At 41.1% G+C, this 26,231-nt stretch overlaps 1 protein-coding gene across 1 annotated transcript in view; it reads left to right on the top strand.

The window, feature by feature from the left end:
* Positions 1–26,231, top strand: part of stau2 (staufen double-stranded RNA binding protein 2) — an 85,691-nt gene that overhangs the window by 716 nt on the left and 58,744 nt on the right. Inside the window, exons 2-7 of the mRNA XM_083936333.1 lie at positions 1,267–1,474; positions 1,615–1,745; positions 2,724–2,883; positions 4,873–5,008; positions 18,835–18,994; positions 22,225–22,332. Of these exons, the coding sequence (XP_083792459.1) occupies positions 1,276–1,474; positions 1,615–1,745; positions 2,724–2,883; positions 4,873–5,008; positions 18,835–18,994; positions 22,225–22,332 (894 nt within the window). The 5' untranslated portion in view covers positions 1,267–1,275. The remainder of the gene's footprint in view (positions 1–1,266; positions 1,475–1,614; positions 1,746–2,723; positions 2,884–4,872; positions 5,009–18,834; positions 18,995–22,224; positions 22,333–26,231) is intronic.

The raw sequence follows: 26,231 nt of genomic DNA, 5'->3' as shown, positions 1-26,231 counted from the left end.
TCTTTTCATTGTGTGGATACAGTCTATATCAGTTGTTTAATGGACATGCCACTGCTCTGTTGTTTGCACCGGTCTTACCGTGGCCCTCAGCTGTCAACAATGGACATAGGTAAACACCTGTAATCATGATTTCAGGGTGAAGCCCATGTTTTACTTTAGAAAGTCCATATAAAGGCTTGCCAGATCAGAAACCTATGTTGCCAAAGCAGTAAGTGCAATTATTAACATTGACTGGAAACTGCCTCCATTGACTTATGTGATATTCGACACCTGTCTAAACTATTTACTAGAGAAGAAGATATTGATTTTTTTGTTTGAATTTATTATTTCATGGTGATTGAAGATATTGTCCATTACTTTGAGGTGCCAGGTTCAAAGCCAGCATTTCAGTGCAAGTGTCCTAACTGCAAGGACTGAATTTCTCCTCACCCCAGGGGTTCAGTCCTGCGTCTGACCCTTTGCTCTGACCTCAGTGGGGACGTGAAAAGCATTTCTCTCATTTCCCTTCGGTGCTTGCCACATATTAATGTGAACCAGTATTTGAGTCATCTTGGCAATATGCTGTGATACAGTTTGTACCTTTTTTAAATTGATTTATTACGTTTAACTATCTCTTATCTTCATCTTTTGGTGAAGAACATTGTGTTGCTTGCATAACCACAGGCTGTGACCTGTATGTAATTACATTCACCAAAACATTGTATGTGTGCATAAAAGGATAAAGAAGTTATTTGTTCTTGTTAACTTTTACCTGATTGTTAGAGGGTCCTCTCTACTGTTCATGTTAACTTATGTCTACTTTCTATAGGCCTCCGTACCTCACTTTTGTCTCAAATAAAATGTGATTGAACGTTCATTGTCTTGTTCCGGCTGCTATCACAGGATTCGCTCCTTTTTCGGGGAGCTTAGCAGCAGTAACATGAGCAAAGCTCCTTCAAATAAAGGTTCATTGTCTGGGTGTATTAGCTGCCAGTGGATCAGAATGTGAGATAGGCCTAGGGCTGCTCAGTTTGAAGTTTGTTCACCAGGCTCACAGAAATCTGTCAAATGATAGTGAAAAGCTTGATGTTGTGCAACAGCTGGTGTAGAATAATATGTGACAAATGCACGCTTAATGATGCATACCTCATAATTGACATCTTTGTTATCAAATGACACCCAGTAGTATCAGAATAAACTGATAGGATTACAGTTTATAATGATCCGTGTGATTCTTAAAAAAAAAAAAAGAAGCTGAAAACATCTTCATTTGTTGTCTGGTTTCAGGAATAGAGCATGGCTCAAGTGAAAGTACAGACCTCAGCACCCCTGGCTGGTCCTGGCCTCTCCCCCGGAGTTCCCCCGACGGCCATGGCCAGCCCAGGATCCCTGGGTCTGCAGCCCTCCGTCAATGGCACAGGCCCGGCCCCCACACCCGCCTGCCCTGCTCCTGCAGTCGGATATGGGGACGCCCCTGTGTCTGCTACATCGCCAGGTAGATCGGCGACAGAATTGTTTATCATCCGTCATAATGAGTTTATTTGATTTCTAATAAATACTGAATAATGAATCTCATCAGCATCTTCTATTTTGAATTGTTCAGTTTACCGTATATTCTGCTGTGCTCTGTTTTAGGCCCGCCCCAGGAGAACATGGCAAACCCTAAAGAGAAAACTCCAATGTGTTTGGTGAATGAGTTAGCCCGTTTCAATAGGATCCAACCACAGTACAAGCTCCTCAATGAGAGGGGCCCTGCACATGCTAAGGTAAGGGATGTGGACTAAAAACTGTCAAGAAAACAATGAGCAAGGGTATAAAGGTTTAATTTTAAAAATCTCAGGAAATGATAGTTAAAGTGAAATTCCTGTGTAAGATAAACCAAGGGTGTTTTTAGGTAAATTAGGTCATCAAATAAGTCATAGGGACAATTTTTTCCTGTATGAACTATTAAGGTAGATTTTCCGGAGAGACGCTAACAGCTTGCCGCGGCTAACACAGATAAGCTCGGGCGGCGAGTTGGATGCATTAAAACATCTTTTTTAACCACTAATACTGCTCCAAATAACATCAAACCTCCTGACACAATAACCGAAGCACCAACAACGTAGTCAGTGAGCCCGCAGTTTATTAAGAGTGTTTTGAAAGACTTACTTACTGGCTCCGGTACCAGCTGCTCCATTCAAGTCAATTACCAAATGCATCCAAAGGGAAGGAGCCTGTTGATGATTTATTCCAGCAAAACATGTAAACGTTGTGGTTTGTGGCAGACACGGTAATCCCTCTGCCTAAGCGTCTCGATCTGCGTCTCATTGTCCAGATTCAAAACAATAAGCCACTGGTTTATCAGAGCATGGTCATCGTACTGCAATGGCAGCCTATGAAAAGTTTCTGGGTTGTAAGCTTTAATTTATGTTTCGCAGCCGGGAAAGATACAAACACGAACCATTCTGTCTCTCTTCACTTCAAGTTGCAGGCTCGTTGGCTTTACCCTAGCCTGCAACTCACTGTGCGTCTTCTGGCACCACACGATTTTACACCGGAATTCACTTTAATAAACATCACTGACCAAGTTTGAAAATGATCAGTCAGTGAATTGGTTCAATAGTTTAATTACAAACTTAATTATGGCATTTTCTCCTGTGATGATGTTTCAGATTTATTAGTCCTTTTCGTAAATAAATACTAGTCATGAAGAATACAGTTCCTACAATAGTAATTTCTCTCTCTGGGTGTCACTGTTCCAGATCTTCACAGTGCAGCTGACTCTTGGGGAGCAGGTGTGGGAGGCAGAGGGCACCAGCATTAAAAAGGCCCAACACTCCACAGCCGCCAAAGCGCTGGACGAAAGTATCCTTCCCAGGCCAGCGCCCCGCTCCCCTAAAGTGGACATCAACAGTAACCCAGGTACTGCAACCATAACAAAATCTTATAGTATTGTTTACTAAAATGTGAAGGATGACATTTAAACCCACTATGTGTTAAGCCAAGAATAGCTGATATATTAAAGGTACAAAATGGTTATATTGAAGGAATTATTACCTTTCTTGAATTAGAGCACTCAGCGCTTCCCTACAAAGTCCATCCCTCTTCCCACTGACCTGACCTCACCTCTGATGCTCCCTCCTCCCCTGACACGTGCATTTAGAGAGAAATGCTGCTTTCAAGTGCCACGGGAAGTGCACTCGAATGCCTGTCAAAGTGGAACCTTCTAGTAGCGATTTCGGGGTAGGTCGATCTCTCCCGAATTCACTAGTAGCGAGGTTCCCCTTCGACAGGCAATCAAGTGCACTTTGCCTAGTTGGAGGTCAGAAACTTCGGACTTCCCACGGCACTGAAAAGCAGCATTACCAGCGCAAGTGACACAGAGCGACAGATGACAGGCAGGAAGCTTGGCACAAATGTGTTAGACTTTTTTATGAGTTTTTACACCTGGTGGATTTCTTTTACATTTTAGAGTGCCATACACTTATTAGGAGCATTTTAAGATTGGAAAAGAGAAGTCTAGAAATGCCAGAAAGAATAGTTTTAAGGGAGGGAAGAATATGTTTGTTAAAACTACAAAGCAAGTTAATATTGTAATCAGGAAGGTTTTTTTCCCATATTTTGAATGAATTGAGACAGCTCAGAGTGTAAAGACTAATTTATGTCTATTATACTTATAAGATATAAATCTCTCTTTTTTTTTACTATGTTGAAGCCTCACCTTCAGCAGCAAATAACAGCTGCTGCAGCAGCCAGACAAATTAAGATGAGCTAATGTGACCTGTCAGAAACTAAGTGGACCTGTTCAGCTTGTTATTGAGGTTGTTAGTAGTTAGCTTATTTTTTGGGAGCAAGGCATATGGTTGCAGTTTCTACAACATGCTCAAAGGGGTTTTATGTACCCAACAAAGAATGCAATATTTTTAGTGTGATTATAATGCAATACTTTCCTCTGACCTCTCTGTGTCAGGTAATTATTTAATAAAGTAGCTGATGCAGAGAGTTATGAGAGAACAGTACTAACATTTTACTGAAGGTGTAAAATTACGCGGTAAGTGGTTAAAACGGTCTTCAAATGCTGTGTTGTGGTTTAAAATGTATTTAAAGCATTTCTGTCTGTACTGATACCACTACCAGTCTGAACTGTTCCTTTTAAGGTTGCATTACTGCCCTCTACTGGTCATGTTTCCTAAGTGTATGATGGTGAAATAAGGTACATACCCATTTAGAGGGAGATGGGGGGGCCTCCAAAGTCTCTTCAGAGAGAAGCGTTTTTGGGATGTCACTACTTTTCATGTATTGGGTAATCATAAAGAGGGTGGAGGGGAAGAAATGTGGCAAAACATTTCTGCCATGCCTTTCCGTCTCCATTAATTACTGTTTCAGTATTTGGGATCTTCAACTGCACAAGTTTTTCTTCCAGGGGTAGCTCTCAAGCTGCTGGCTATATTTAAATAACCCATGTTCAGAACACATCCTGTACAGACCATTTGAATAAAGCCCAGGTGCAGGCTATGTTTTTTTCTCTGACCAAATTAATACCACTATCCCTTCTTACCTTACCTGCCCTCCGTGGCATTGTTGTAGTGAAAGACCTCATAGCCAGCGCTTAATGGGATTAAGAATCCCTGTGATTGCTTATGCAACATCAGTGAGGAGCTTTGGGATTGGCAGTGCACACCATAAATTGACATTAATTAGAGTACAACTCTAAAAGTCAGTTCCTGTGTTATATTCTTGAAAACTGAATTTGGAGCTTCAAAGACAATTGTTTACTGCATTTTTTTTTAATTTCAGTTTTGAAGTTTAATTTGCTGATAGAAATATTCCATACATTACTTTTAAAAAGCTTCAAATTTTATGTTTACAAATGTCTTGGTGTGAATCTTTCATATTTACTCTCATACACAGGCAGTATAACACCCACAGTGGAGCTGAATGGTCTGGCTATGAAGAGAGGGGAGCCAGCTATCTACAGGCCTTTGGATCCCAAGCCCATGCCCAACTACAGAGCTAACTACAACTTCAGAGGGATGTTCAACCAAAGGTGAGCTCCAAAAGCTAAACTTACCCAGTTGCCTTAGCTGTTATTTAGTGAGACTTATTGTCTCAACAATGGAGTTCAGATATCATGATGAGCTATTCCATCATCTTTCATCTTCATTTTCACAACTATATTTTGTTTGCTCTGGTCTGAAACAGTTGATGAGTTTGAACTTGGAGCGTTTCTTTTCACACAGACAAATCCAAGTAAACCAAAATGCATCACTATAACCATGTAAGAAACATTCACTCCACTTATTGGTCAGGTGTGTATGAGGCAGGAGCAAGAAAGAAAAAAACAGGAAGAAGGTCCTGGACTAGAAACATAATGTTCGCAATTTTCTGGCTTGCTGCTACGCAAACTGTGTCAATGTAGGTGAAGCTGTGTAGCTCAAACTTGCATGCTTGAATACACCAGGTAGTTGAGTCAGGTAGAGGTCGGATCACGTTCCCAACCCCAACAAAACTGCCCCAGAGTTCGATTGGGATGGGACCAAGACCACCTCAAAGGTTCTCGGTGCTGTCGTTTTAGTCCGCACCTAGTGTGAACAAACCATGCCAGGGGGAAATGAACCAGAGTCCGTTTTAACTGGACTAAAAATGCCCTTAAATAATTTTTGGTCTGCCATAAAATGCATCCCCTCACTAAAATGCAAAATGAATGTTTAATTTTGCACATATTTCAGATCATAACGGGTAACGTTGGTAAATATGGAGAAGTTATAGCAAAAGTTATAGGGGCTAAGTTATGTCAAGCTTAATTTTCTGCCACAAAATGTTTCCCCACATTAGGCTTTAATATAGCCAAACACACACTTCTGCCGTCATAAACATAACAACACCTACTGTGTTGATCACCGATATTGGAGTTCAATGCTGAAACTGTAAAATACAATCCATTGTCTTGTTTACATGACTGCCTAATAACAGCTTTGATTTCCCAAACTCCATTAAACAGAGACACGACTAGTGTTTTTCAATTGATCTACTTTGGAAAAGCTTTGCGTTTTAGCCACCTATTCATTCCATAAACAGAGGAAAATGTGAGCTTTGAGATTTATCTAACTAAGTGTGGACATGGTCTTGATATATTTTGGAGAGCCTCAAACTGCATTGTCTCTTTGGTCCCACTAACTCTGATGTGTGGCAGACATGCCCCACTACTCCATATGTTTTCTAAACTGATGATTGTGGTACCCTCATGTTCATTCTTCTCTTTGTTTTCTTTGGCTTTACTGGAGCCATCCAACCATTTCCAAAACTCTATAAAAATGCCACACAGTTTTTAATGTACCCCTCAGTGAAATGATGTTATTCTGATGTATTTGACTTACCTAACATGAAATCCAGGTACACTGTCATCCTCTCATTTAAAAAAGGGCAAGATGCCATTTTTTTGTGTCTCGCAGACATCAGGAATTCATGAACCAACGAGGGTAGCAAAAAAAGGGAAAAAATAGTACATCTTTTTCATTTGTTAAAGGCATAAATGTTGTCCTAGTTTTATATCTTCAAATGGTAGGCTTATCATTTGTGACATTTTTTCTGGAATGGCAGCTTGATATAAATATTTATCCGTAGTAGTTTTAGGCGTTATTAATGTTCTAAAGATTATATCATTTTAAATACAGAGCAAAGAGTTGTGCATACCGTTTACAGAAGCTGAGTTATGTGGCTCCAGAGCACACACTGTTTCTAAGAACATGGCAAATTTCATAAAGCCAGTATTCATCTAGGTTTGTTTGATATGGTCATTTTCAGGAGACATTATGACTCCCCTCCAGATGGCAGTGTTTCCTCATTTTAAACATCCCATAGCACTGCTTATCTAAGGTGATTGAGCACCCATTTTGTAACAGGCAAGGTAGGAATGTGGGGATTAAATATAGCTTTTCATAGGTACGAAACTCTGCAGCTTAATCTGTAGTAATAATGTGCAAATCTTTAATTATTTAAACACCAAACACAGAAAACCGTAACAGAGAAGCAAACATGTCAGTTTTGCTTGTTACATAACCTTTGGCTCATTAAAGTCCTTTGGTAAGGTGTTCTGATGCCAAATGTGTGGGATTTATTTTTAAAATCTGGACACATTGCCAGAAAAAGTCAGATTCAGTTGCAGTGTTGGGTAACTGAGTCTAGTCAGCAGACAGTCTAGCATCTGGCTCACATCTTCTACTATTTGATCCATGCAGGAACAAACAGAGGGTGAAAGACAAATGTCTGTGAGGTAGAGGAGAAAATCTGTTTTCCAGCATCTGTCTGTCAATGTCATATGTCACAGGGATGCGTTTCTAAGAGACAGGCTGTATCTATTCCTCATGGTCTGTTTTGTTTACTTACGCCGTTTTGTAAGGAAGAGAGGGAAGAGGGGTGAGGGGATGTGTGTGTCTGAAACACACAGAAGACATAGGAGTATATATTATCCCAAGGTCACTTATGTTTTCATAAGGTCTCTTTCTTTCAGTGTAGTCGAGCCCTGGATTAATTAAAGCGAGACCTCCTGAATATTAATTCTCTTCTTCAGACGACTGACTATGTGGCAGAGTGACAGGCCACATCCACAATAAGTCACCTTAATGATGCTGCGTAGAAACGAAGGTTTCCATATGCCCATGTCCTTACCTATTATGATGAATAAGAGTGATCCGGAGTCATGTTGATGGAACATCTTACCATTAAAAGGGCAGCCTGGCTCTGATCCATCAGCGCTCTAATCACCTCCCAGACCAGTATTGATTCATTCAGAAAGTGCCCTGATGAGAAAATATGGCGATAATATGAAATGTGCATTTATCAGAGTCTTAATTAATCTTATTTATGGCGAAGGGGCTATGCATAATTTCATACTATCCAAGTCCACACTTAAACCAGTGATTCATCTCCTGCAGCACCATTGTTCATTCTCAAGTACTGAGCATACTCAGAATGATACTTGTTTTCCATCATATTCAATTAGGGACTGAGGTGCTATGAAACATTATATGGAAATTCAGCCCAAATGATTCACATAAATGATCACTGAATCATGAAAATATTTTTGTTATCAAGAATTGTGGTTACATCAACCTTTTCTTTGTGGACAATCCTCCGATTGTTATCATTGGAACACCTGATTCCAGTGACTCATGCTGGGCTCCTCCAGTCTATCCACAGCACTCCTCCTGTTGCTCTTATGGTCCCAGGGGGGCGGGGGCGCCTGCATCCTGCATTCAGTCAGAGTAGAAATTTGGATAGGACTTTCCCTGTTACAGCAAGGCAGAGCGGTCAGAAGCCACCCACCTCCTCCCAACCCTCATTTGGTTATGACAGTACAGTAACATGTCAACTGAAAGAACAGTGGGCTGAATGACTGGGGGCTCTGCTCTGTGACATTTCCTCATGTGATGGTGTTCAGATACTGAGCTACAGAGGATTCAATGTCTACAGTAATGTCCTATTGGCCAGTCTGGAATTTTAGACCAACAGGATTGTAAATAGTGCTCCTGTTTTTTTCTTTATTAAATCATTTTTAAAGGTGCACTATTTAACATCTGTGTATTAACTGAGGGGCAAAATGAATACTCTCTCAACAGGAAACCGGTGGATTGCTCACTCCGGGTAGCGAATTAGTCTTTACTAAGTGAAGAAGTTCAAGTACCTCGGGGTCTTGTTCCTGAGTGAGGGGACGATGGAGCGTGAGGTTGGCTGGAGAATTGGAGCAGCGGGGGTGGTGTTGTATTCGCTTTACAGCACTGTTGTGACAAAAATAGAGCTGAGCCGGAAGGCAAAGCTCTCGATCTATCGGTCAATCTTCATTCCTACCCTCACCTATAGTCATGAAGAGCTAGATAGCGGGTACAAGCGGCAGGAATGGGTTTTCTCAGGACTGTGGCTGGCGTCTCCCATTCATCTGTGAGGAACTCAGAGTTGAGCCGCTTCTCCTTTACGTACAGAGGAGCCAGTTAAAGCGGTTCGGGCATCTGGTAAGGACGCCCCCCTGGGCAACTCCCTAGTGAGGTGTTCCAGGCACGTCCAGCTGGGAGGAGGCCTCGGGAAAGACCCATGACTAGGCGGAGAGATTTTATCTTCACACTGGCCTGGGAACGCCTCGGGATCCCCCAGTTAGAGCTGGTTAATGTGGCCCAGGAAAGGGAAGTGTGGGCTCCCCTGCTGGAGCTGCTGCCCCCGCGACCATACCCCGGAGAAGAAGTTAAAGATGAGTGAGAGTGAAAAATTAATACTTGTTTTGTGGAATTAACACCATCCACACTCCACCTCTTTGTCCATTTTTGGATCAGCTGGGAGCAAGTGTAGTCAGGCACTGCCTCCCCAGGAACAGGCCTTTTCCGTCTGTATTCATTTTCCAATTGTACACTCAGGTGTTTGTATGAGAATACATTCTCCACCTCAGTTTCAGTCATTTTGATGGAGAGGGTTGGATCCTTTTTAGGGGGAATCAGAATCAATTAGTTTTAACCACATTACAATCACTTTTCACTCTTCTGTGGTTGAAAGAAGTGATAAGGGATACAGAAGTATCACAAATCTATCATTAATGTATACTTGATTTACTTTGGTTTGAATCATACCAGCAGTAGACACACTGTTGGGCTATGCATGCTATGCTTTACAGTGCAGTATTACTGTTGGGGGACCTGTCTTTTTGCGTCATTATTACTTTTCCGTGCAGGGAAAAACAAAACAAAGTTTGTTCTGTTAAGTGATGCTGCACTTCTTCTTTGGTGGTCCTACCACTTGAGAGCACACAAGGAAATAGGGGAATCTGAGAAACTGCATTTTAAATCATGTAATTGGTTTGTGTTGCGCTCAGCACAAGCAAACCACACTCAAAAATCCACTTTTTAAGGGTGTCTCAGTAGTTTGAACAGCACTTTTCTCATCTGACCTTGAATTAATCAAAACTATCTTGATATACATTCAATCTGGACAAAAGCCAGTTAAGAAGAACCGTTTATCAGCCAGTGAGTCATCATACCCAAGACATACATGTATTCAAAGCAAAGCGATTTGCAGGCTGAAATGCATGCATAGAAACCAAGATCAATTTGGCCACGGCAAATTCATATTGTTTCTATTTAGAAAATGGCACAGTAGAGGTTTTTTTTAACAAAGCAGGTAATTTTCCTCTCTTAAGGACAATGAACATAAAACAGCAGATGCCAGTATAATATTCTTAATGAGGACAGCAGGGTCTGATTTTAGACTGATCCCCAGCCAGCCCTTCCTCTCAATCAGTCATAACAACTGGCACTAGCAGGGCACAAGGGTTAAGAAGTGTTTTTTTGCTACGACCCATAAATGTACACATGGTGTAATTGCTTTGCACACACTGGCAAGTCTTCTTTGACTCACCGAGATTCCGTACTTAAGGAGTCTGAATTATTCAAACAATGCCTTTTTTTTCAATTCTAGTGGTTGCTTATATTACTAGCAGAAATAAAATCAGTACTTGTTGTTTTTAATCTAGTAAATCCCTTTGCATCTTTTCTTTTTTGCTGTAGCGTGCTACCTGTCAGTTACAGTGCTGTAAATCTATCATGTTTGGAAACAATATCTTAAGTACCACTGTGACTAAGCAATAAAGTGTGACCGGGGGGCGGAGGTAGGTTTACATGGGGCCGTGACTTCTCGTTCCAGGCATGGGAAGAGGGCACAGAGACGGCACACTGATTACAGAGCTCGCACAAAGAGAGCTTTAATCTCGCGTTCAAAATGGAAACCACAACAAACAGTAAAAACAGTGAACACTGTCAGATTGGACAATTTAATTAAAATCAGTTATGAAACCTCTGTTTTATGCACCCTGTCTGTTAGTAATTCTTGATAAATAGCTGTTGTCAGTAAAGGCAGTGATATGAGTAGTCCATATGAGACACCAGCTGTCTTCTGCACAGAGACAGCAGTACATTACACAGGAGGGATATGATGTAAGAAAATACAGCGCTCCCATGACAGACTTTAATGAAAACAGGTTTGGTTATATTAAACTGTAGAATGTGAGCTTTTAGTGACCGGTTCAAAGCCTTGGATGGAGCACAAACATACACTTGACTTCACATTTATTGCATTTTACACCTGACAGATTTGACCAAAGTTTTTATACCAAACCTCCACCACAAGATTCACATGCTCCAACACATATACCACCTTCACAGTAAATAAATGTAGTATCTCGGTGTAAAAGCTGCCTTAGGGGACGTTGCTGTTGCTTCTCTGTCACTGTGGCTCATTATCACTTGTTTGCACTTCACACAACTTGTCACACTGTCTCTGTCTCTTCTGTGAACTCTTGAAAGCCCTAATCATCTGAAGCTTAACTGTTTTGAACTTCATTTTTAACTAAAACCATGTTTTGTTATATATTACTTTATAGTTTATGAATTGTCACATGCTCATAATTCACATACAACCCACAATACAATAATACTATCGGGTACAACCGGGTATTGTTTAAAAAGCGTTACCGATACCAATCGTGTACTTGATCTTATACCTTTTTGTTGTACTTCATTCAATACTTATCATGTGAATAGAAGCATCTTGACACGCTGAAGTGCCAGGGCAGTCAGATACACTGTGCTCGACTTCACCACACCACAGACTGTATAGGTTGTATCCTCTGTTGTAGCAGGCGAATGTTGCATTAAATCAAAGAATGCTTGCAGCGATTCTTTGTGAGGAACATCCATACAAATTGTCATTTTTTTCTAGATCTGGGGTCAAATGAGATCGAATGAAGGTATTGTTTGACGGGAGAAGTTTTGATACTTCTTGGTACAAACACGGTACCCAGCCTTAGTATCCACACTGTTAATTAAAGCTCCCAGAATGCAACATTTTGTTACCAGCAGGTCTCATCAGGCCAACTGACAAAGGACACGTAGGAAATAGGCACAACATTCATCACGTTCTGCTGATATCTTAGGCAAACGAGCAATACAGTCATCAAGTGTCATCTTATCAGGCCAAGAAATGTTTTCTGCTTTTCTCAATCCCCTGCTGATTTAATTTTTTTATTTACTTGAAACGCCGCTTGAAATATTTTCTAGTGATGACTCTGAAATGGACATTAGTGGGTTGAAACAACCTTAACTTGTCTTTTTGCAATTTATGTGCGGGGTCTATGTGGAAAAATACGGCTTAACGAGCAATTACTGACAAAGAAATAAATTCATGTGAAACCGCAGCTCTAACATCACATTGAATCCATTTGTCCCATGTGGATTAGTGGTTTCTAACCTCAGACAGGGTCCAAGGAACTTTGAATATATTCCCCCAACACCATGACAGTTGGTGTTTTGAACACCATGTTTACTTGACTACATGGACTGTTTTCTCACACCACTGAATTTTCTACATAAGCAATTGCGTGAGGCTGAAAGGAAAGGAAAGCAATCAATGATGGACACAGAGAATGAAGTATGGAAGTTGGGAGGGAGAGAAAACAAGTGAAGGTCTGACAGCAGATTGGAAGAAAGTGCAGCTGGTGGAGGAGTGAGTCTGTCCAAGTTTTTGCATTTTTCCCGCCCAAATCTCACCCCTTTAATCCCAACACAGCCCATTACAAGTCTTTGAGTCAGTTGTGTGTGTGATTTTGGTTAAATGCATACAATTATTTGTGTTTGCTTGTGTGGTCAGTAGATGGATGCCTTGGTGGTCAGGTCACGATGATGAAAATAATGTGGAAAAATGGCCTATGTTATCAACTACACACTACTTACCTGTAAAGGCCAATTTACACTCCAATTTTGGTTTAAAATTTAGTTTGGTCTATTGAAAAAAGTGGTTTTAGATCCTACTATGAGACACGTCTGATGGATACAAAAGTGATACAGTGAGGAACGTAGGACCATAATCTAACAATGCGCCTTTTAATACGACCCACGTTTACATTTCAACCATTCAGAACACCACACTGGTGAGCTCCCATAACACTACTGCTTAAAACATATTTACCCACCTCCAAACTTTACAAAATCAGCACCTCATGTTCTTCTCCCTAACCACGACCATATCCACGTACGTTCTTCTCCTCCAACAAGTCACTTAAAGCTCATTTATTGTTGCACTATATTTTCTTTATTTTGGTTATCGATTTTTTTCTTTTATAGAATAAGAAGAGTACACCAACAAAGCACCAACATATACAACCTATAATCAGAAGAACCTATCAACACAGAGAAACCAGAATGACAGCACCATCTGACGACCAATTTTAGAGAAAATGATCACAGCACCAGTCACAGAGACACAGACACCAGTAAATATAAGCAAAACTCGGCAACTAAATACCAGTGACTCTAATATTATTGCAAGGGCCTACCCATACAGAGATCACCTACATATTAAATATTGTTGTGCTACATAGACCTAGGGAACACGTACATTAACTTCTGCAAGTATAAACGGTTGCTTTGAAAGAGCTCAATGTGTATTTTATATGATATTTAATAACTAATGAGTAGTATAGGTTATGGTTATCTCTAGTGGGGTTCCTAACAACCACCACAGTTGAAAGGGCTGATCAAGGGTAGCAATATATTCTAAAAAAAATTTAATTTAATGTATTCTCATGGGCAAAATGGCAGGTTTATGATTAAAGGAAGTGCTGCATTTGGTTTTCATTACTGCGGTCTGCACAGGTTTGTCAGCTAAAGCTGTTGAAATTTTCACTGCTTTCTACACACTACCATCTGCAATTGGTCAATGGTATGTGTTTAGCTACTGGCCAAACAGTTTCAGTTTACTTCCATAGAACTACAAAAGCTTTTGTAGTTCTATGTGTTTACATCTTGTTTTTTTTTGTTTTTTTTATTCAATTCATCTGGTGTGATCACTATTAAATAAATAGACCATTTTATATCATTGTAAATACTGAAAGTGATGCGGGATTACCCAAATGTAACCATGTGTTCCCCATGTTTAAAAAATGTTTATATTCCTGTGCATATGCATGTTTTTTGCCTTTATATGACTAGAATTTTGATATGATCTACCTGAAATTAATTAGTGTAATATACTGGATTTATGGGCTTTGGAAACTATTGTCTGTTTCTGGTGCTGTGAGTGTAAATATGCTGCAAAATAGTAAAGGTAATGGATGTGAGGTAACCTGTTCAGTTTAGGAACATGTAAAACACATGCAGAGAAAATGTGCTGTGTTTTTAATTCTCCACAGGCAGTTAGAAAGGAAATGGTTTCCTGTGCCATAGGAGAAAATAGTTTCCAGGCGAAATGTCACCCTGTCATTTAAAGTAATAATTGCAATACCATATCTCCGTTTCCCAGTATCGGGCTGTGTGTGGGCTCAAAAAAATCCAGTGTCTTTGAATGTGGCTGTGTGTGTGTTCACGAGTCTTTGAATGATTAAAGTTGAAAGAGTAACCTTAACTAACGTGACTCGCATTAAAGAGAGCTTCAGGGAATCGTCATTCCTCAAAGTCAAATGAGTTGTTCGTAGATTGGTTTCTCTTTTACTCACTCCCTGAGTCACAGCATACACACACACACACACACACACACACACACACACACACACACACACACACACACACACACACACACACACACACACACACACACACACACACACACACACACACACGTACGCATGCACACACAAACTCGCGTCATCACACAGACACAGTGGTGCTTTTTTATTCTTTTTTTTCTTTCCCTCCACACCCTCGCTACAGGTGTGCTGGTCCAATTCCCTCTCTGTAGTAATAATAATAACAAAAATAATAATTGATAACACAGAACAGGCAGATCCAGCCAGCATGTGCTGATTTCTGTACTGGCCACAGAGCGCTGACGTGATTTTCCTGCCTTTTTTGTCTGCATGATTTTGATGTGTGTGCGTGTGCTCGCCTGTGTTCTTGGCTGACTTGCCTGTGTGTAAGCCACTACTTTCCCACGTTGTGGAGTAGAGACTCCCACAGGCCTCCCTCCATGTCCCTCTCTCTCCCTTCTCTCTTTCTTTCCTTCACTCTCTCTCTCCCCTTTAGTCTCCCTCCTCTCTTTCTTATCCCTCTCTCTTCTCCTCTCTGCACCTGTACTCAGTGCTCCAGCCCCAGCTGCTCCCATCTCAGCTCAGCGCTGTTGGCTGGAGCCCATGTTGCACTTGGCATGTCCTCTGAGACCCTGGGGCCACACTTGACGTGCGAGGGCCAGGCAGGCCCCCGCCCAGGGAAGGCTCCCGTGGCCAGGAGGAGCTGAGAGCAGACGGATGAGAGGAGGGCTGTGGGCTGGAGAAAGACCTGCTGGAATTCTGGGAGTAAAACGCTGACTCATTGTTAGGCCTGCTGAGCAGGAGATTAAGGAAATACGTGAGGAGAGGGGGAAGGGGGAAGGGGGTGTGGCTTCAGAGAAATGACATATGTGTTGTTAAGAGTAATCTCATTAGAGTTTCTGTCAGTAAACAGGCAGTATTTCCTGTATTTTGGTACAAAAAAATGTCAAAAATGCTAGGGGAGTACTTCAAGATGAAGGTTATTTCCATTTTATTACATCCTGAGTCTTTTTTCAATAGTCTTGGCCACAGTTTCTATCAGTTTTGATAACACTGATTCATCAAAGTAACTGCTGAGATCTGGGAACATGACATTATGTTGACATCTATGTTTTCCAGTGAAATGTCTCAAACTATTGGATCTATTGCCCTATTATGTAATGCAGAAATTTCTTGACAACTATTTGAGGGATTGCTATGGAAATTGGAGCACACATTCACATCCTTTTCTGGATTAATTATAATAACTTTGGTGATCCCCTGACTTCAAATAGTGACATCACCAGGTCAAATTTAAAATTGTTTTATGACCAGATACCTGTAAAACTAATAACATTCCCATCAGCCTCATCTGTTCTTTGAGGTGAATGCTAATTCTTTAATTAATGTTAGCATGCTAACTAAGATGGTAAATATGGTAAACATTAAACCTTCTAAACTTCTGCATGCTAGTATTGTCATAAATGAAGTATGTTAACACACTGATGTTAGCGTTTTGCCCTAAGCATTACCATGCCTAAGTACAGCTTCAGGGCTGCTAGCGTAAGATATTAGTCTTGTTATACTATTAAGAGAATAGGTGACGTGTATGAGATTTGATCCCAGTCATTAAAAGTATTAGCATACAGTATATACAGAGGGGTGCTTTCAGTTTTCAAACATATCAAAAAGCGCTTGATTGGCTGCCGTTGAATATGGCGCTTAAGACGTGAGATTTCTTTATGTAATGATGTGCATGTGTGCAGATGTGAAGGAAACTGCAAAAAGCTTCCAGTGCACACGGTCCTCTTGGGTTTTCAAGCTTCTTGGGTTCCCCAAATTCCAATCAAGTATTGAATCTCACAGCTGCGGCAGTGCCAAGTAGGATGTTTTGGTACAGCTGAAAATTAACAGATATGTATGCATACACAGAGAAAATAGATTGCTGCATTTCTCTAAAGCTTGTTTTAATTAACTCCATCACATTCACTGAGTGACTACTCATTTTCATTCTCTCATTAAAAGATTATTGCTTTGACCGAACCAAACATGAATATTGAATACGTTTGGCACCAGACTCTATCAAGACACAGTCATAAATCTCTGTTGCTATCCCTTTGTGTCTACCACACATGGTGGCTGTATGTGCTTGTGAATATAAGTGTATACTGACAGAGAAGAAAGAGGACAGCGAGACGGATATTAAAAAGTTTGGATTCCTCTCCTCTCTTGTTAGCTTTCCCACTATTTCTCATTCCTTGTCCTCGACTGGCAGACATTCTCAGCCCTTCTCCCCCTGACCCAGGAGGGGGTATCACACACGCGGACTCGCAGACCTCTAAATCTGCTTGGTGACAGCTCAGTCCCGCTCTGTCAGGAACCAAAGAAAGAGAGGAAAATCTATGTTTGGGGCCAGAAGAAAGAGGAGAGGATATATAAGTCCCTGTGCTTTGTTTTCTATCCCTTAGCTGAGATTCAATAGCAAGACATCAGTCAAGTGGTTGGCCAGCAGGCTATTGTGTAGTAATTGACCCTGATGAAGTGGTGGGCCTTTAATTTGGGAACAGTGTAAACTGTGTGAATGATAACTTGGCTCACAATCTTCCTTCCCTTGATTTTCATATATTTATAGATATACAGTGGGTACGGAAAGTATTCAGACCCCCTTAAATTTTTTACTCTTTGTTAAATTGCAGCCATGTGCTAAAATCATTTAAGTTCATTTTTTTTCCTTTTAATGTACACACAGCACCCCATATTGACAGAAAAACACAGAATTGTAGACATTTTTACAGATTTATTAAAAAAGAAAAACTGAAATATCACATGGACATAAGTATTCAGACCCTTTGCTGTGACACTTGTATATTTACCTCAGGTACTGTCCATTTCTTCTGATCATCCATGAGATGGTTCTACACCTTCATTGGAGTCCAGCTGTGTTTAATTCTAATGATTGGACTTGATTAAGGAAGCCACACACCTGTCTATATAAGACCTTACAGCTCACAGTGCATGTCAGAGCAGATGAGAATCATGAGGTCGAAGGAACTGCCTGAAGAGCTCAGAGACAGAATTGTGGCAAGGCACAGATCTGGCCATGGATACAAAAAAATTTCTGCTGCACTTAAAGTTCCCAAGAGCACAGTGGCCTCCATAATCCTTAAATGGAAGACGTATGGGATGACAAGAACTCTTCCAAGAGCTGGCCGTCCAACCAAACTGAGCAATCGGGGGAGAAGAGCCTTGGTGAGAGAGGTAAAGAAGAACCCAAAGATCACAGTGGCTGAACTCCAGAGATGCAGTGAGGAGATGGGAGAAAGTTCAAGAAAGTCAACCATCACTGCAGCCCTCCACCAGTCAGGGCTTTATGGCAGAGTGGCCCGACGGAAGCCTCTCCTCAGAGTAAGACACATGAAAGCCCGCATAGAATTTGCCAAAAAACACATGAAGGACTCCCAGACTATGATAAATAAGATTCTCTGGTCTGATGAGACAAAGATAGAACTTTTTGGCCTTAATTCTAAGCGGTATGTGTGGAGAAAACCAGGCACCGCTCATCACCTGCCCAACACCATCCCTACAGTCAAGTGTGGTGGTGGGAGCATCATGCTGTGGGGGTGTTTTGCAGCTGCAGGGACAGGACGACTGGTTGCAATTGAAGGAAAGATGAATGCGGCCAAGTACAGAGATATCCTGGACGAAAACCTTTTCCAGAGTGCTATGGACCTCAGACTGGGCCGACGGTTCACCTTCCAACAAGACAATGACCCTAAGCACACAGCTAAAATGACGAAGGAGTGGCTTCGGAACAACTCTGTGACTGTTCTTGAATGGCCCAGCCAGAGCCCTGACTTGAACCCAATTGAGCATCTCTGGAGAGACCTCAAAATGGCTGTCCACCAACGTTCACCATCCAACCTGACAGAACTGGAAAGAATCTTCAAGGAGGAATGGCAGAGGATCCCCAAATCCAGGTGTGAAAAACTAGTTGCATCATTCCCAAGAAGACTCACGGCTGTATTAGCTCAAAAGGGTGCTTCCACTCAATACTGAGCAAAGGGTCTGAATACTTATGTCCATGTGATATTTCAGTTTTTCTTTTTTAATAAATCTGTAAAAATGTCTACAATTCTGTGTTTTTCTGTCAATATGGGGTGCTGTGTGTACATTAAAAGGAAAAAAAATGAACTTAAATGATTTTAGCACATGGCTGCAATTTAACAAAGAGTAAAAAATTTAAGGGGGTCTGAATACTTTCCGTACCCACTGTATCTATGTATACTTATTTTCTAATGAATGTTCCCTTTTCCCTTCTGTTGCTTTATTTATTCTAGGTACCATTATCCTGTCCCTAAGATCTTCTATGTGCAGCTGTCTGTGGGGAGTCACGAGTTTATTGGCGAGGGACGCACCCGCCAGGCAGCCAGACACAATGCTGCCATGAAGGCCCTGCAAGCCCTGCGCAATGAACCGATCCCGGAACGGCCACCACAGGTAAACACTTGTTTACTGTCCTTTAACCTTTGAAACCTCTTCCCTGCACTGCCTTTGTCACCTTGCGAAAGCCTCCCCCTCAGCTGACTGTCGCTCTACTCGACACCCCTTCAATTTAAAAACCTTTGCCTTAATGAAAAGGCAAAGGATTTGTGCTGCTGATCTGTTGGTGCTCTCCCCGGAGAAGCTCTACTACTCTGAGAGTGTTACGCAATGTTTTTTGCTGAGGCTAAAACAAATATGTAACATCCTTTTATCAGATTGAATCCAAATTCACCTCAGCTCTAATTACTCAAATGTATAATTTAAGCTCTGTAGTTTAATTTTCACCTGGCAGTGTATTTTCTCTTTTTTTGTTGTCCTGTCTCCATCTGCCTACTCCCAATGTCACTATACCTTTCCAGAGTTTCCCCTCAGGCATAGCTGTTAACTGCTGTTATCATCTCCCACCGGAAATCAAATTACACCATATCCTCACCGCTTGGCATCCCTGATGGATATTCAAAACGCTTTGGCTCCTCTCACTTGCCTGACTCGCTGTCTTGTGGCGTCTGCCTCCATAAATGTGCTCTTTGTTTGCTGCTGCTTCTGAGACTTGCTTTACAAATTGAGGCACACTGTGTCTACAGTACATGTCTGTCATTTTGTCTCCACTTGAGTGTGTGGGCTCTTACATGTGTAGATGTGTGGATGCCCTCAGACTAAAAGAGTTCTTTTTAACTATGGGATGTCAGTCCTTTATTTTGAGGAGGACCACAGGTAAATATCAGTAATGCTCTAATTGTGATGTGTTTATACACAGGTAGAGCATCAATATGTTGCTCTAAGAAACACAAAAGAGCAAATTTTTCCGGGCTTCAAGTAATAAAGATTATATAAGAAACTTATAAATCCCTGGCAGTTGATTAAGATGCTGGTGATTCGATTAGATTTTCTGCTGCTAAACAATAGTGCTTCTCGTACTAAAACAAAAATGTTGTTTAACTCACAATCGCTGGTTTCACTGGGTATTTATGGGGGGAAATCTGCATCATTAGTTAGGAAGCTAAGAATTAAGTCATTCTGTCCATTGGGAGTCCTTTCTTCCCATTCTTTGGTCTGGAATCATCCTTTTGCCTTAATAGGAAATCAGCTTCCCATGAGCAAAGATGTGACTTTGTATATAGTTTTCTAAGGACTCTGTCCAGTAGATCCATAAGTAGAAGCAGTATCAAAGTCAGATTTAGCTCTCTATTTGTCTTTGTCACAGCAAGGTTGATTTGCTTGGTCATTCTGGTTTGCATGTTAATACACACCCACAGCCAGATGCAGTCTGCGGCTTATTAATGCAGCCTTGAGAGGGGGATTCACACTATTAATCACACACACATTCAGAATGCTCTAAAACGGTGACAGAGTAGTACGTAACCATGAATACATATTAGAATTTTAATAAATACAGTTCAAGGAGGAATAATGGATGAGGTCCTTTTTCATGTTCTCTCATGTCGACTTATATAAAATACATGAGGAAGAACATGTCTCAGCATAAACCAAATCAAACATACACGTGCTTCTCGCCAAAGTTCGGTCTTTCACCCGGTGCTGTAGGTGCATCATACCACGTGACCTTTTTCCTGTGAAATCCAAGAGATTTCACAGTATGAATCATGCATCGTATCAGGTCACACAATGAGTTAGGAGAGGGAAAGAAGCCCAAAGGGAAAGACCACAGCCATTCAGACGTAATCAGACAAAGAGCTGGACATGAGAAGATAAAGATCGAGACGGCACTCCACATTCCCATAGACAATTGGCACCAAAAGCCCCTTGTTGTATGGCTGATGATATGATCCCTATGGTGTGAGCTAGGTTTCTTTATTTGTAGAAGGGGACCAATAGCAGGATTTCAATTTAGAGCTAAATACAACAATCATTCTTATAGATTTAGTCTGTCTAATCCATATTAAGGTCGTCATGGTACCAGAATTTAAAACCTTTATACACACACAAAAAAAGTTACTCGATAACTCCTTCGATACCACAGCAAAAAGTATTTGGCACACAATTTGTCATGTTTTTTATTGACAACCTGCACACAGTGCTGGTAGTTTCAATACTACCATGTGGAGATTGTATTGTTTTAAACTCAATAATCAATCAATGCATTTGATAACTTTAATCAGTATTTAATAAACTTTTAAAAAAAAAACTAATTGAAAGCTCAAATTTGAGTCATCTGATATCGAGTCCAGAAATACTTCATAGAACCATGGGCGGAAAATTCTGTGCATTGGGTAAAATTTCTTACACGGCGATGTCGGATCCGTCTGGATCTAAAAAGATGTGTGGTTATCTCCTTGAAATCTGCTGGTGCTTTCCCACTGGCCTTAACTGTTTTTTCCTTATCAATTTTCAGTGTATTCACTCAATGTTCCATGCCTGATGAAAGCAGAACCTTTAGCCCTTGTTCTCTAGTTTCTTATTACAGGATAAACAACTATTCACAAATCACAAATAGTAATTAGATTATCTAGAACAGAGAGTTAATACACAAAAATGCTCATATTTAATGGACCACCTCTTTAAGAGAGGACCACCAGTCATGTCCTGGAATACCAAGTTCTTTATTCCATATCAGAAAACAGACTCTCGTTGCAGCAGTTTGGCCGACATCCCCCTCAGGCATTTAGTGTAACTCTTGGTCTGATATGTGCCACAGTTTGGAACTTTTTAGTACCTAATAGAAAAAGATTGATTTTCTTTCAATTTATCATGAAAAACAAAACTCGCCATCAAACGTTGACTTGCTTTGATTAGTGACTAATCAGTAGGCCCTCTAAAAGAAAGAAAAACCAACATCTCAGTATTGCTCCGACTTAATAACAAAAGTCTCTGCATATGAAGAATGCCATTTGAAAATTGAATTTACCAAACATTTAGTAGGATGAACAGTCTCCACATTTTTCAGTGGTCTAATCTACTCCAACCTTTTTCCAGTGTTGCTCTCCACCATTCACCATACAACACCAGTGATGTTAGCTATATGAATCAGGCTAACCTGTAACAACATAGGGTTTATCAACCAGTCCACAACTGAAAAATTGCTAAAGCTCTCCAGGTGGATGATACAGTACTCTTAACTAGTGTTACAGAAGAATTAACTGTCTGGAAACCTATATCCTAAAAGTGACACTTGCATAACAATCCATATGTCCTCTTTAACCATTATGACCTCCATTCTTTTCCAGAGCCCAGAAGAAAAAGGGGAGACTGAGGAAGGCACTGATGCCAGCAAATCAGAGATCAGTCTGGTCTACGAAATTGCCCTGAAGAGGAACTTATCTGTCAACTTCGAGGTGAGAAAAACATGGCCTCATTATTATGAGGATAAGGCCATGCAGATGGGGAACATATGTGTAGTCATGATGTGAATATTACAAGAACTTAACAACTCATTGGAAACGGAAGTCACTGATAATCTTATAATTATAATGAAAGAAGAACTGCGCGTGGGACATGCGTGTTTACCCAGTTTTGCTTAATTTTCCTGTCAGTGAGGTCACTTATCTTAAAGAGAGCTCAGGAAGTTGGATGACTCACTGTGTGAAATTTCTCATGGTGTCAAGTTCGAAGTGTTTCTGGACTGATGTAGGACATCGGTATGGATTCTAGTGACGTGGTCCCATTGCCTTTGGAGGTGACTCAGCTGATAAGGTGCTGATCAGTGTCGATCATTTGTTCTTGTGAGATTCATTCCTTTTGTAGTCAACCTTGTGTATACAACTTAGACAGGCTTATATTTATCAGTTAGTGAGCCGCCGTCGCACATACGCCTGGGCGAATAGACCGATGGCCCGGTTCCTGGTCTGACAGTGGTTGGCTGAAATACGCCAAGACCGACTTTTATTACCTTAAGTTATATCACACCTGTGTTTAATATTCACACCTAAGACACTGCTTTCTATGGCTTTAATACTCTCTTGGCCATAATTTCGCACAAATGTCTGTGTAATTCAACATGACATGTGAACCTTGGGATTTGGGCTTGAATTCCAGATCTAATTTTGTGGGCTTGAACAGTGCTCACCCACACATCAGTACCAATATAAGTTTGTATGGACGAACCCAGTAAAGGAATGAAGGTATTGGAAAATTAAATAACTTGAGTAATAACTTTTTATTTATATAAAAGAACACCTGTAACATTACCTTCTGTTCTCTGACACCACCTCAAATCATTGTCTTACATTCCAGTTCAACACAAAAGTCCTGTTCCTTCGTGTGCTGTTCACTTTCTGCCTTTTGGGTCAAGTTTAGAGAATTGTAGTATTATTGAATCCAATCAGTCAAAATCAGTCAGTGTGGGCTCCATCCACAGGATGTTGTTGAGGGGCAGACAGAGAGGCAGAGCTGTTGCCCTGCACTCATCTCTTAAACAACTTCTGAAGAGAGGAGGGAATCAATAAAGAGCTATATGCTAAATGACAGTTTTGGGCTGAGAGCTGAGAGCACCCCTGCTCTTTTTTAATAAGTGTTTAGAAGACGTAAGCAAAGGCAGTCATTAGTTCAGTGGAGGTGAACAGCTGCTGGGAAGTGTGTGTGTGATATTGATATTGACACCATAGTGCTTTGTAGAAAAGCTTCTTTGGGATTGTCCTTTTCACGTCAATGCATTCTTAGTCAGTTTAACACCCAGCATGTAGTGACCATTAGAGGAAATGAATCCTAAACCACCTCTTCATTGGCTTGCTTGTTTAGACTGAACATATTCTTATTCACATCTGCGTCTGAGAAATTGTTTTTTGCATCAGAGGGTTGGTGACCTTGATAAACTCAGCTGGGCTCTTCTGTGCTGCCACAGTTAGGGTTTACTGTGTTGCTCAATGTTTTAATTGTTCCTAGCAAGTTTCCTCTGGCCATGACAGGGAATCCTACCACTGATTTTCTAACCATCAGAGCCACTGTTCCCAACTTTTCTAAATCCAAGAAGAAGTCTAGTGTGTCCTCGCATGACCTCCAGGGTCGATGCTTTCACCATATCTCAGCTGACTCATCCAATATTCACTCCCTAATCGGTCTCTCTTTTACTGCACTCTGCAAGGTGCCAAAAACAAGGGAAACAAGCATGCCCCCTCCCTTCCTCCACAGAATCCTTGCCTTCCACCTCTCCATCACTCCCAAAACTCACACAGAGGGGGGGGGTTGGGTGTTGAGGCTACGGGGATAGGCGGATGGGGTGAGAGGGAAGGGAGGGAGACTCTTCTCACTCTGTTGATGAAAGTTTACACAACATTGTATAAATGATCTGGAAAGCTGTCCAATCCTCCTTTTACCAACCCCTCTCCCCTCTCTCATCTTCTTTGTTCGAAAAAGCATTTGCTCATCAGAGCATGACATGGCTATCCTTCCTGGAACTACTATTAATAATTTCAGCCAGCTAAATCTGGATTGATGTGATTTATTATCTGTCATGTCTTTGTCAGTGTCGGCAATTACACAGCTTTAATTTTTAGTCCCTCCAAATTGGAAGCTGACAGCGGCGGTTTTAAAAGCAGACCACAGCCACATTCCTCCAGACCATCTCTGCTCTGTTCACTGTCAGTCTGGTGACTGTTCATTACTGCTGTCTGATGAGCAGTAAATCAGTAACTTGTCGCCACTTTGTCTTTATTTTAAAGACCCCCTTGATGAAAATAACGTGTTTAACCTTTATAATAAGTCTATATGATGTTTTTATATGCTTAAAGACATATCCTGAGTGAAATGAGTAATCAACGCAATGGCTGATGGGACATTTCTACCAGAGGCGGAGATGGAGGCTGACTCAGCCATTTCCATTCTTTTCCTATGGAGAGCAGAAGCAGTCGCGCAGTGCACAGTGGCATTGCTTATTTCTCGCCTAAAATGTTTTCAAAAATACCTTTGGTGAATTGTTTAGATCAACATGAAGGGCAGTGGCCCTTCAGGAGCAGGATTGGACACCCCTGGTTTAGATTGAATAACAGAAAGTTTATTAACAAGCCATTATGTTGAGAGCGTGTTTATCCAATCGTGTGCGATACGTCACCTTCTTAAGAAACAGCCAATTCCATCAAGTGGCCAGTTCACTAGAGCAGAGCGTCCCCTAGTGTCCTCTGCACTTCTGGTGGAAATGTCCCATCAGCATTTCGTCCTTGAAATGGCAGTGTGCCAGTACCAGCCTCTAAATTCCAGATTCATACAGTGAGGGTCTCTTAAGCCCAGTTCAGATCAAAGATTTGCAACGGAATGAGCTAATAGTTGCAGAGCGCAGGTCTGAAACCTGCCAAATTACACTCTGGCGCTCGTTGAGCCGCCCAAAACCCTGCCATTTTGACTAGCTGACAGTTTGTAACTGACTTGATCAGCAGACTTTGCTACAAGATTATTGGCTGTTGAAATATGTTTTCGTTTTGACAAGTTGAGTCGCAGGCGACACCATCGGCTCGATTCAAGATGAGATGGGCCAGTTCACACCGCAGCGACTTTTCCTGCAGTGTTCTAAAATGGGTTTGTCTCGTAGCGAATCTTTGGTCTGACTCTGAACTGGGCTTATACATCACAGACCACAGAACAAGTCCCATCAACTTATGGCTGGGGCATTCTATAGCACTACCATGGCAGCAGTGCTGGGCCGGACATGAGGCCAGATCCAGTTTTTCTCAATGAGGGAGAAGAGTAGATGTGCTTCCAGCTCCTTTTTAAAAAAATTCTTTGAGTCTTTCTTTTTCTTTGTGGGAAAACCACTTTTAAAAAAATATTAGAGAGTATTTTACATACTTTAAACATGTCTAGAGGGGGACTTTAACCGTCTATCCATGTAGCTATTCTTTGCCTATTTCACAAGTTGGGATTTTTGTATCTGCAGTGACAATAGTGTTGAGCTTGGTTTTCTGTGCTGTACATGCATAACTTAGTGTAGAGAGAGAGTGGAAATGCATTAGAGTGTTGTCTTTTCATTTTGTTTTCACTCAAAAACTGTGAGTTGATTAGTTTTGTTCTCTATTTCAGCATATTAGTCACGCCACATTTGTTTCCTGTGCCATGTCAAACTAAACTCTCCGAAGGCCAGGCCGCATTGAGTCAATTATCCTTTCCCTCTCCTGGCATGAGATACCTTTCTCTTCCCCTCGTACCCCTGACGGTTCTACAGCAGATTCGCAGATTCAGTTTTATGCTCAATCAGTGTGTTGCATGTATACGCTGTGGCTAGAGACCAAGTGTGAATTACACATGT

Source organism: Echiichthys vipera, assembly GCF_963691815.1.
Source record: "Echiichthys vipera genome assembly, chromosome: 21".
Classification (NCBI taxonomy): domain Eukaryota; kingdom Metazoa; phylum Chordata; class Actinopteri; order Perciformes; family Trachinidae; genus Echiichthys; species Echiichthys vipera.
Note: the sequence above shows the minus strand (reverse complement) of the source record. Positions and strands in the feature narration are given on the sequence as shown.